The 12,205-nt window shown below is 38.5% G+C and overlaps 1 protein-coding gene across 1 annotated transcript; it reads right to left on the bottom strand.

Annotated features, from left to right (window-relative positions):
* Nucleotides 1–1,046: 1,046 nt before the first annotated feature.
* On the bottom strand, nucleotides 1,047–11,451 carry LOC144035466 (serine/threonine-protein kinase 38-like). Its single transcript, XM_077545182.1, has 14 exons — nucleotides 11,076–11,451; nucleotides 9,330–9,469; nucleotides 8,381–8,432; nucleotides 8,108–8,230; nucleotides 7,939–8,022; nucleotides 7,746–7,869; nucleotides 7,500–7,654; nucleotides 7,265–7,367; nucleotides 7,115–7,176; nucleotides 6,324–6,441; nucleotides 6,125–6,248; nucleotides 4,762–4,857; nucleotides 4,598–4,689; nucleotides 1,047–4,502 (listed from the first exon to the last, which is right to left on the bottom strand). Exons 2-14 carry the CDS (start codon nucleotides 9,461–9,463, stop codon nucleotides 4,378–4,380), a joined length of 1,392 nt encoding a protein of 463 aa, XP_077401308.1. The 5' UTR covers nucleotides 9,464–9,469; nucleotides 11,076–11,451; the 3' UTR covers nucleotides 1,047–4,377.
* Nucleotides 11,452–12,205: the final 754 nt, after the last annotated feature.

Below are 12,205 nucleotides of genomic sequence, written 5' to 3'. Positions count from 1 at the left end.
CAGATTTCTGGTTCAGTTCAAGGTTCTCCACACACACATATGACGTACAGTGACTCGTTTTATGCACTTGCCGGCACAATATTCGGTACACTATCCGATACAGGAGACGGAAGAAAGGTCATAATACTCAGTTTTAATTGACAATTACCATTACATGTGCTTCTAATATTTTATTTACCTTATTAGTACACAGAAGTCCAAATTATTGTTGTAATGTAATGTTATGCCACTACTGTACAGTATAACAAAAAAAAACACTATCATCACCAATGCATCAAAACATACAGCACTTAACTTTAAACATAAAACCTGGCAAAGCAACTATACCCCCAAAAAGAGTTTAGCATATTTGTAAGCATATTCCCCTTTTAAAAATGTATTAAGCATGACGTGACATTTGCACCAAAATATTTTGACTGCATTTTACATTAAAAAATGTATTGAAAGCTCATTTCAATACTTATTTTATTAAGTGAGGTCAACATTTTTTGTTTAAAATAACGCCTCTTAGCATATTTTTAGTAATAAAATGCACTAATAGTTCATTTTTATTGTATCATGTAAAATTATTATTTTTTTAAATGAAGCTCACAAATCAACTGCACTGTTAGCATAACTTGTTAGCATATTGTTCAAGTAACTGTACAAAATGTTAGCATATTTGTTAGCATAGGTTGGCATATTACAATTAAGAAGCGTCTCATATTATTCCACGAAATGATCTGAAACAAACGCCCGCTTCCCGAGCGCTGTCACTTTAAGTTTTCATTCATGCTAAACTACTTTCCTTTTATAATGGGTCACGACCTCTTTTGTCTGAAGAGATGTGCGTCTTTCATGTTTGTTCCACCCGTGTGTCACTTGCACGTGTTTTCCGATCAGAGGTATGCTAATTGGTGAATCGTCACGCAAATATTTCACCTGATCATTTTGCACCAGTACACGCTGTTCAATGTCGTTTCAAACATGATCCGTATTGTTATTAATTCTAAAAGTTGACAATTGTGGGGATATTACAATAGAAACTCAAAACACTCAATTTGTTGAATTGATTTTTTATTTTATTTTGCCATGTTATCAACATAAAAAGTTACCATGTGAATATATTACTACCAGTTCCCGTGTGACTTTTCACTGGGCTACAAGAAACAGTATATGAACACATCATCACACATATAAACTAACAACATTGTCCTGACTCTTCATGGCGATGATTTTTTTTTTAAGGTGATGTGACCAACAAACACATAAAATAAGACTCGTTTGGTCCTGTACTTACTAGTATCAAGATGTTTTATCAACATTTGTACCCATATAGGTCCTCTTTTCACTCATCACAATTCTTACAGTATATCCCCTTACATTTTCGTAAATATTATATTTTCATGGGACACCAGTGAACAAATGACACCAAATTTAACACACCTGCTCCCCATTCACACCTGGCGCCTTGCGATACTAATGAGTTACATGACACAGAAAAGACGAAGTGGCTCATTGGGGCCCAATTCGGACAGTTTCACTCATGGGTGTACTCACTTTTGTTGCCAGTGTTTTGGATATCAACGTCTGTGTGTGGAGTTATTTTACAAAGCAGTACATCTACACAGTTATACTAGCTGTACGCTGACTACTTGTGTAATTTCTTCAGTTGCTCCATAAGAAGGTAGAACATGACTTTTAGGATCAATTTTGTGTTTACTTAGAACACATTACCTAAAATATTCTGAAACTGAGTTGAAATGTATCATAATTATATTCAAAGGGGGTAAAAAGGAAATGATTAAGATTTGATCCAGGGACATACAAATAATAAATAACACTAAATATAAACATCGTAATCTATACATTGCTTACTGTACTGTATAACTTCTGCATTATTTCAACTGAATTAGTTGACGAGATCCTCAATTCTTTCTGAAAGCAGTAGCACCATCTTGTAGTGAAAATGGGAACAACCGCAGTATTTTTTCCTCTCGTTTCTTTCTTGTACAAGACAGTCAATTTTTAACACTATCTGCAGGTATGTGAGTGAGATTGTTTATGTGGTTCATGTTAAGGTAGTTTGAGGTTAAGTGCATCAAGCGTGAGCTACATCTGGATTCTTAGTCACATCACAAAATGTGATGATCTTTGGTAGCTTTTTTTTCTTCTTTTCTTATACGAGCTGTGCAACTTGGATCAGAAGTAAATTCAAAGATTAATTGAATATTTTTAAAAACAAGCTTTTGTTTAATACATATGGTGTGTCAAAATGCCATGAATGAAATTACTGGTAAATTGAAAGGTGTTTGTTATATTAATGTGTTGTGATTGAACACGCTATACACAAACAAGGCTTCTTTGTCTACTGTTTGCTTTGACGCACATCATTTTATGACGATCCTTTCTTATCTATGCCATAAAAAATACTGTCATTTTCTGAAACTTAACTGCTGCTTCATCAACTTTATTGCTTGTTTCTTACTCATCCGGGCTTTTTTTTTTGTCTGTAAAGCTGACCTAAATCCCACGTTCCTTTTTATTTTGTTAATTTCTTCCTTTTTTTCCCCAAAGAGCCAGCTTTGTCAACTTTTCTCAAAAAATCTTTCAAACTAATTGGGAATAACATTGATACAATATTATTTACCAGCTATATGTGAAGGCACTTCAAAGAAGGAAGTGATTGACTGGACCTCGTCTTGATTCAAATTCAAATGGCGGCAATATTGTTGAGCTCAGCGTGTAAAAGGGACGTGACACACTCGACACTTTCGATCTGTGGGGTCATCGAAGGAAGCACGAGGAAGATTCCAGCATGAGTTGCTCGGTTTTTAGGTGATAATAAACCTGTACTTGTATATGAAATAATGGAATTACATCCCTCGGTCCTTAAAGCCACTGTTTCCTCGAGCCTACTTTATTTACCCTGTAACACCTAAAGACTACCCTTATACACTCAGAGGCAACTAAAATCCCAAATCCTCAACTACAGTCCACCATTTATCAGTTACCAGTATATATATATATACATATATATATATATATATATAATGTATTTATTTATCCTGAGATATTTTCAATATGAATGAGAAATACCCTATTTCCTCAAATAGTGGCCTTGCATAGAGGCCTCTATTGGGCAGTAAATCCCAATAATGTTGCTTGCCGTGGGAAATGACCCAATATCACTTAATTGGTCTGAAAACTGATTTATTCACCACAAATGAAGCACCTTTGCTCGTCTATCCATTTCAGTTATGCATAAATGGCAGGCAGAACAATTAAATCCTCCACTATACAGCAAAAGGTTCAATTAAACCTGTGATCCCAACCTGCCCACCCATTGCCATTCATACAACAGACTACAGTAACGTATGAATAACTAAAACCTGCACTCTAATCCATGACTTCCTAGAGATGCCACAAGGTGGCGACAAAGCACAACTTTTCTATTTGAAAGGGCTTTCTTTGGCTTGTCAAATGGAAGGTTCTTTCCTCATCAATATTGTTTAATATTGTTCCTTGGTACCAAATTGCCAAAAGATTGCACCAAAGCACTACTTTTATATTAGACAAGGCTGTGAAAAGCAAGTTTTTCAGCAAATAAAAAAATATAAATTCCAGAAAAAAAACTGAATTACATTTTACATTCACATATTTCTGAGTAAATTGAGCCGAGAGCATCATTATTCCTTTATATCGCTTTTTAAAAAAACATTAAACATATGTCTTGTCGCACCAATGTGCAATATTACTGATTAAAATGCATATTTTTAATTTTTTAAATTCTTAATTATATACAAAGTTGACATCAAATTATTTCTCTTTAAACTTGTCTGAACGTGCGCTTCTACGAACAACATCGATCGCCTCAAAGGGTTACCAGTCTCATGCTTTTCTGCAGGGGAAGGTGTCTACTTATTGAAATATAAAATATATTAAAGCGGAGGCAACTATTTGAGGAAATTATAATGGAGGAAGTGCAAAACGCTGCGCATCATGCTGAAACCTTCCAGAGCGTATGTATGTTCAGTAGCAGGTACTTTTGGTTTTGCACACAAGCTAGTTTATAGCAACCAGTGTTCAAACTATCAAGCAGTGATTGGCACGCCTGTGACGTGACGCATGCACGTGCGTACGCTATGCGGACTTGAGCTGGCCTGAGAGCTGCGGGCTACACGCGGCTCGTGTACAGCATACGACGCAAAGCGACCAGAGGTAACGTGGTAACTCCTTCATTAACGGCAGAGCTTAATAACTTGGTGTGGCGAGGGCGGCATACAAGTCGACTGAGGGGCGCTTCGGCCATCAGCACCGGCGGGGGCCTCCAAGGGCCCGACCCTGTTACGTCCGAGAATGTCTTTTTTTTTTTTTTATACTCCCTGTTGGAGGCTGTCAGGCCTTCCCTGGCTTCATGTATGTGGGGATGGTGCCTCGTTGAGTCAGGCCCTCGAAGCGTTTGTAAGTGTAGTTCAGGAACACCCAATCCTTGGACTTGAAGTCTGGTTCTGTCGCATTGGCTAGCACAAAAAAACAGAAGCATTGAGGTTGACAGCAGCAGTAAAGTCATTATAAAACTGAATTGGAAAGGTGGAAAAGGGAAAAGGTTTCAGACCTGGCTGGAGGATGTCTGATTCCGGGAACTCATCAAAATTGGAGGTGTCGTCGATGCTTTTTATTTCAATGGAAATGGCCGCGGGACGTTCTCTGTTGAGAAATGCGTTATTATTCAGAAAGAGTAACAGGAGGGCGAATATATGTCGTTCAAGTAAAAAGTACCTGATGTGCTCCCAGTCCACGGGCTCGAAAAACTGATGGCTTTTGATCTCCTCCACGCTGCCTGCCCCAACTCTGTTCTCAGCATCTGTGCAATACCTGAAGCACAAAAACAGCACACCGATGGTAACTACATATGAAATTTGGAAGTGGCTGCCTCTGGTTCTAAAAGCTCTGGCACTATAAAAGTGATCTAAATTTAAATGTTTCTTAATGTCTCCAGATTTTTCCAAAAACTCAGCCGGTGGTTTTGAATTGCAGCTGCTGAAAAGATTAACCTGGCTCAGACCCACAAAGTTTGATCATTAGTTGAACATCCTTACAGAATATCAAACAAGGGTCCTGTATTTTTACTTAGCATTTCAGTATGTTATATCATTTAAGAAAAAGAACATATTAAGATGATTCATGTAAAATGCTTCACAGGAAAACCACACACAAGCAAAAAAAGCTGCCATCATTAAGCCAAAATCTATTTAAGACTTTATCACTGGGGAAGTCTATTTTACAATTGCTTGTGCCTGTTATCAGTGTGGTTACTAACTCATTCACTCGCAGCCATTTTCACTGAAGCAAATCTCTTCGCTCCCAGCTATTTTACTGGATTTTAACAGATTTTGTAAGGCCCACAGAATATTGTGTTCTATTGCTATAAAAAAACATGGAACCTACCAAAAGAAAGATTAGTCTCTTCTTTCATCAGGAAAAAAAAAAGGATGTTTCTATCTGTTTCCGTTTTGCAGCAATTAGCATTAGAATGTAGCTGAGTTTCATCATTATTCACAAATCTCTTTAAAACAGTGGGGGACAGCTATTTACAACACGGCCCTGGTTGATTTCTTATACTATGCTGCCACCTGCTGGCCATTTTTGTAATAAGTACCATTGCTTCATGCATTCTATTCAGTTCAGAGGCTGCATCAAAGCATTCTGTATGCTTTAGCATAAAAAAATAAAATAAAATTTAATGTATAAATAAGTCTCTTGGGAGCATGGTAATAATTAAAATAGAATGTATTTATACGTTTTTGGGAGCAAATGAGTTGCCTAACATTTTGTTCAATAACACTTGCAAAGAAACACTTTTCTGTCAGCACTCACATTCCCTTAAGTCCCTGTCATGCCATCTTCCAAAAAATATCGTTCTGGTAGAGGTAGAAATTTAAACAATTGTATTAAAGTGCTTTTGTTTTTCTTTTCATTGTGAACAAGAAAAATATATACATTTAAATGTAATTTCTGACTGGATGACAACACACAGCATCATATTCAGTCGCCATCCTTAGAAAGTCAAAAGCTGTTTTTAGTACTACTATATTCACTACTGTTTAGGTTTTCCATTTGCAATGTTATATATTGCACATACCGCAGTATCAAGTCCTTAGCTCTCTCCGAGATGGGGACTTCGGGTGGAAACACAAGGGTCTCCTTCCAGTTCATCACCTTCCTGTACGTCTCCTGCGGCGTCTCCGAGCAAAACGGCGGATAGCCTGAAAGGAACCTCATCGTTTTACACACGCCTGCAGTCCATGTCTTTTCCGTGTGCACCAAATATACAGTCTTACCTATTAGCATCTCATACATGATGACCCCCAGAGACCACCAGTCACACAGCTTGTTGTAGCCTGTCTGCATGAAGACTTCCGGGGCGATGTAGTCTGGCGTGCCCACTGTGGAATAAGCCTGAAAATCACAGTGACAACACATTAGGACCCCAGAGATTTTTCTTAAAGGGGAAGTCAAACATTTCTTGACATTAATATATGTGACCTCACTGGTCTAAACATGACATTCTGATTCATATTTTATTTGTTGAATATGAGTTATGCAGCAAAATCCAACTGTTTTTATCCATCTCGGAGCGCCCATTTTACCACTTGCTGTCGACTGAAGATGAGATCAATGTTGCTCAGGTCTAAGATAACAACCAATCACAGCTCAGCTTAAAAAAACAGGTGAGCTGTAGCCAATCACAGCTTATGTCATTTTCACTCAACAACAAGTGGCAAAATGGCCGCCTTCTTATATTGATAAAAGCTGCTGGATTTTGCTGCTTAACTCACATTCCACTAACACAATATTAACCAGAATATTATAACAGTGGGGCTGCATAGAACATATTAATGTAAAAAAAAAAATATATATATATATATTTTTTTTTTAATTGGTTCACTTCTTCTTTAAAGGAAAAACTCTGGACACCTCTGGGCTATACTAAATGATGGCATTACAGCATACACTCCAGCATACAGTCAATTGAGGGAAAGGTCTACTAAATCCAGTTAATTAGGTCTCCAATATGGCCAGTTACCACATTAATAGTTGTATGTAGTATATGAAAAAACAAAAGCTGTACCAGCTGCCGCCGGTTTTTCTTCCAGGTTTCTGCTTTCCGCTTAGAGTTCATGTTTTGAAAGGCTACAGAAACAAAGAAAAAAAATAGAACAATAAGTCTCATTTACAATAGCTTCCAAAACTGCATCAAAATGAGAAGTGTGATGCTAACAAAAGTCACTGGGTGGGTTGTGTGTCAGGTTTCTGTAAAATTCTGTTCGGTGGGCCTTTTTCAGTCCAGTACACAAGCCAAAATCAGACAGCTTCACGTGCCCCTGTGAAAGAAAAAAACAAAAAACATTTAGGTGACATCCATGAGTGCAAACACCTTGCAGAACAACATAGCGTCAGATCTCAGATATGATACAATGACGCAAATATATGAAACATGTGTGGCATCTACCCACCCTGGAGTCGAGCAGCAGGTTGTCCGGTTTGATATCTCTGTGGATGAAGCCCAGCTGGTGGATGGAGTCGATGGCCAGGACCGTCTCGGCGATGTAGAACTGGGTGGCCTCTTCGGACAGGGTGTCCTTCTTCATCAGCAGCGTCATCATGTCGCCTAGCAACAAGTTTACAATGTCTTATTTCTGGACGTCTTATCAAACATTTAGATTTTTCTCATGTTAAAATGTGTAAGTGTAAATGAACACCTCCAGGTAGAAATTCCATGAGGAGGTAGAGGTTCCTCTTGTCCTGGAAGCTGTAAAACATCTTCACCACCCATGCGCCGTCTGCCTCCACGAGAATATCCCTCTCTGCCCGGATGTGAGCAACCTGCAAAGGAAAGGAAAATTAACTCTTAACTCAAATGTAATACAGCAGGAGCAGCTTGAAATTGTTTACCTGTTCTTTCTCCAGCATGTCTGCTTTTCGTAAAATCTTCATGGCATATATGTGCCCCGTGTCCTTTTTCTGCACCAAACGCACCTATCAGGAGACGCACGAGCAACAGGAATGAAAGGCAGCAGCAACAGATTCCACCCCCAAAAAATAAAAAAAATTCTTAGTATACCTCTCCAAAAGCACCACGTCCGATGACTTTAAGGGACTCAAAGTCATCCAAGCCCAGCCGCGTCCTCTTCAGCCTTAAAAACTCTGTCTCCTTGCGAGCATGTTGTGAACGCCGCATCACTTTCTGCCAAATGAGGAGAACACACGCTCAAGATGATAAGCAACAAAAAGGCTTGATATAGACGTTAGATATTTGAGGTCTAGCAGTACTTAAAATATGCAAGCATGCTTTAACTCAAAAGTGTGTAGCAATGTTTGCAAATGCAAGTTTTACCTCCTCATCTGGTAAGCCCTCGTCATCCATGGCCTTCTCCAGCTTCTTTTGCCTAGCGACAGAAGAACAAATAACGGTGGGAGATGGATTTAATTCATGTTTGAATCCGAGACTAAAAGAAAATTTGTACAAGAACAATTGCTTTAATTTAATGTGAATAAAGTCAACTTTACTTTTAAAAAAAATTATTATGAGTGTGACCCTTGTGAGGAATAAGCGGTTTGGAAAATGATTGGATTTTTATTTGCAGGAATAGTTATAGATATATATATATAGATTGCCTTCTGGAGGTATTCACATCGCACTAGAGGTACGCAGGCTCACTCTAGTGCTGCAAGAAAGAATCACAGAATTAAATGTTCACATAATGTTAGTATCTTGAACTTTTTTTTTTTTAAATACTGTACAGTACATTTCTTCAGTTCATTTCAATTGTATTTTAAATTTTGTTATCATTTAGGTACAATTATGATTCGCATTTTATCCGCAATACATTTTATTTGAATTATTATTTAAGTGCAGTTTTTTGTCCTATATTTAAGCATAGTATTTATGTTAAACCGGTTCAAATGTTACAGTGGCTTACATACATCGTCTCTCGATAGCGTCAATTTTCACCTCTACTATCCTTTCAGATGTTGAATAAATGAGAATAAAATTTGGGAACAGGGAGGGATGGGTGAAGGAAAGGTTGTAGATCCTGACAAAGAATCTCTTTACTGTTGTGTTCGCGCATACAAGATCATCTCTGCGGTAACGTGATCATCCTTTGTTTGCAACCAAACATGCAACCATGTGTCGGGCGGCTTTGACATTTGACGCTGTAAGCAACAGCGACATCTTGCATTCACGGAGTTGCATGGTAATTGTTTGTGATGCTTCGGTACTTGTGTAAGTTGAGAGCCAAGAGTGTGTCGTTAAGCAGAGGGACAGGAGGGGTCGGCCTCACCTCATCTCGCGCTCCTCGTGCTGGGTGAGCAGCGTGCTGTAGAAGTTCTCCAGCGTCAGTTTGGCTACGGTCACCCTCTCTCGGGTGTGGTTGCTCATGGGGAGGGCGGTTGCAGTCCCTCCTGTCATGGCCATGCTATCCTGTCAGAAACACACAAAGAAACGAGATGTCAGTCCATGGTTCAAGTTATGACAAAAAAGAGAAAGTGTGAAGAGAAGTAAAAGAACAAATAGTGGTTTACCAACTGTATTTAATCGCAGGTTCACACTCGTATTATGTTGGGATTAAATATGACTTGTCTGCACAGTCAATAAAGGTTTTATTATGGAACATATTATTTGTACTTTCATTATTTCCTATGAGAAAATTTGAGTGGACCGGCATGGATTGCGTTCCGGGCAGTGGTGACATTTTAACAAGAACAGACAATGCGGCAAAGAAGGAAGCGGGTGGACATGTTCCATATGGTACATCATCAAAACGTTCCGTCAGGATGCCAGCAAAAAAGTATGAGTGGTCTTGATTAGATCAGAGATTTTTTAAAGGCTCTGCAGGCCAGAGATAGGAGATCATGTTTGGTCTAGTCCCGGCCACAACAAACTCACAAAAACAAGAAACTTCCTGATTTGCTTTGGGGAACAAAACAAAAAAAATATGTGAGCTACTGTCGCTCGAATAGGGAAGTTTGTAATGGGTGGAAAATAGGAAGTAAACATGGATGTTTTGATGCTCTATTTGAAATAACTTCTCTTCTAAAATGGTATGCGGTCCAAATATGTTTCACATTACATTTGGTGTGATGTTTCCATACCATACGTAGCATAGACAGAGGCAGACTCATGCACACAGTCCACCCTTAGAAGGACTTTAAAGAGACCTGCCAGGAAACTTTCCATTCCTGAATGAATGAGTCCAGTCATGACACTAAGGCGAGGAATGGGCTACACACACATGACTAATAAAAGAAAAAAAAACAGTTAAAGAGCAGAAATCATCATTCCTGTTGAATTAACAATGGCGATCTGTTTAGTTTGCAAATACATAAACCATAACCTTTGTTCAAATTAAAAGATGCCACATAATGCAAGAAATGTGTATCAAATCTTATATTACAGTGGTACAATAATGACGTACAAGGCCGCTAAATGGAAAATCCTGACATTTTGGATGAAAATGAGGCTTTTTTTTTGTAAATTACTATTATTTGTTGTAGTCTACATCACAATAATAGTCATTTCTAATTTGGTTATTACAGCTATGCTATGTGAGAGACACAAGTGATAAATTATTATAAATGCTCCATTTAAGACTACACATGATCTTTGTATAGGCAGAATTTCTGATAGGAAGGAAGGAAAGCAGATTTAAGTGATGGGTAGGAGGATGCAAGGATTAAAAAAAAAACAGGTGTCACAATAGAAAGGAAGGAAGGTTTCAGGAAATAAATGATGTAAGAATAAAAAGCAACTAAACTGAGGGAATTGAGGAAAATAAAATTACGCCAGGGGAAAAAAACTGTAGATGTAATATAATGAAAATAAAACCTACTTTTAGCCCATCAGGTATAGAGACATAATTGAGCTCGCAACCAGTATTGATGCCTCCTATTTTATTTTTAGAGTTAAGTCATTATTTAAAGGGTTATCTCATGCTTGCTGTACTCCATTTGCGCCAGTCTAACAGGTTCCATTAGCAAACACAGTAAAAATAGCCAGTACTTTTTAAAATAGCATGGACTCAACCTACCTCCGTGTCCTGCTCCAGAGTCAATTATTGGCTGGGCACCAGCCCCACGACCCAGGAGAAACAAAAATATACAATGATAAAGCACCCTTTCTGCCTCAAATGGGGGCAGAAAAGGCTGGAGGGTCCAGTTATTAAGCTAACTGTTACCCTTAACGGGAAACCTCTATTCAGCTACACTGGAAACATAGCTGATATCAAAACCAAAACATGGCTCACTTCTGCAGCCGCAGACAGCAGGCGAACATTAAATTATTATTATTTTAATTAAACTGTTCTTCATTAGTCCCCCTCCGGCGTCTGAGTGCAGCGGCTGTCCAGTTTATACGGTGAACAAATATGAAAAGGTAGCTTCAGCTTCCAAGCATCGTCGGGCTCATCAGTCGCTGCAGTTACGCAATGGCGTAGCTTTGGAGTGACGTCAAGTCAGACCAATCACAGGTGGAGACAGTGTAAATGGCCAATCATGCGGGGAGGATTTTTGAAGATGACAAGAGCGTCAGCCAATAGGGAGTTTGGATCCGTCCCTTCGTTTGGACGCAGATTCATCAGACTGGCTTGCGCTCATGAAAGAAGTCACTTGTTTCCCAGCATTTTTTTCCTTGTTTTTGTTCGTTGTTCCGGCATCATAATTGTATTTTCTTTAAACAAATAATCATGTTTTAAATTACACATTTTCATTGAAAATATACCTATATCCTTCAAGTTACGAAGCGATTAAGGACAATAAAAGCCGGTGATTTGAAGATTCACGTTGCAGGCTTTTTAATGTCTAACGTAAGAGTGACGCAACGAGGGATAATTTGCCATAAATGGCAAATGGAAAGTATCTGTATTTGGCCAATTTCATTCCTTTTTAATACCATGATGTCAGTATGCAGTGATGAGAAGTGGGTGTGACCTGCTGACAATTTATTCTGGGTGTGGTGCTGAACGCAGAAGGGCCTTTAAAATAAGTCTAACGTCAACACAGCCCACCGATCTATGATGCAGCTTCTATTTTTAATTTTTTAGCTAATAAACTCTGCGGCCTTGGGGCTAACTTCAATTTGTTATTGCAGGTGCCTCAAACATGATCTACATCACTCTTCTCCTTTTCCAGCTTGACATCTTCCCCACTGCTACTTATGTAC

Source organism: Vanacampus margaritifer, chromosome 15, assembly GCF_051991255.1.
Source record: "Vanacampus margaritifer isolate UIUO_Vmar chromosome 15, RoL_Vmar_1.0, whole genome shotgun sequence".
Lineage (NCBI taxonomy): Eukaryota > Metazoa > Chordata > Actinopteri > Syngnathiformes > Syngnathidae > Vanacampus > Vanacampus margaritifer.
The sequence above is the reverse complement of the archived record's forward strand: the minus strand, read 5'-3'. Positions and strand labels throughout refer to the sequence as shown.

Coding starts and splice junctions, on each gene's coding strand:
- LOC144035466 (XM_077545182.1), bottom strand. CDS start 9,463: ATGGCCATGACAGGAGGGACTGCAACCGCCCTCCCCATGAGCAACCAC. Junction 7,655..7,745: donor CATGGAATTTCTACCTGGAG/GTGTTCATTTAC, acceptor ACTTGTTGCTAG/GCGACATGATGACGCTGCTG. Junction 6,249..6,323: donor CATGTATGAGATGCTAATAG/GTAAGACTGTAT, acceptor GGTTCCTTTCAG/GCTATCCGCCGTTTTGCTCG.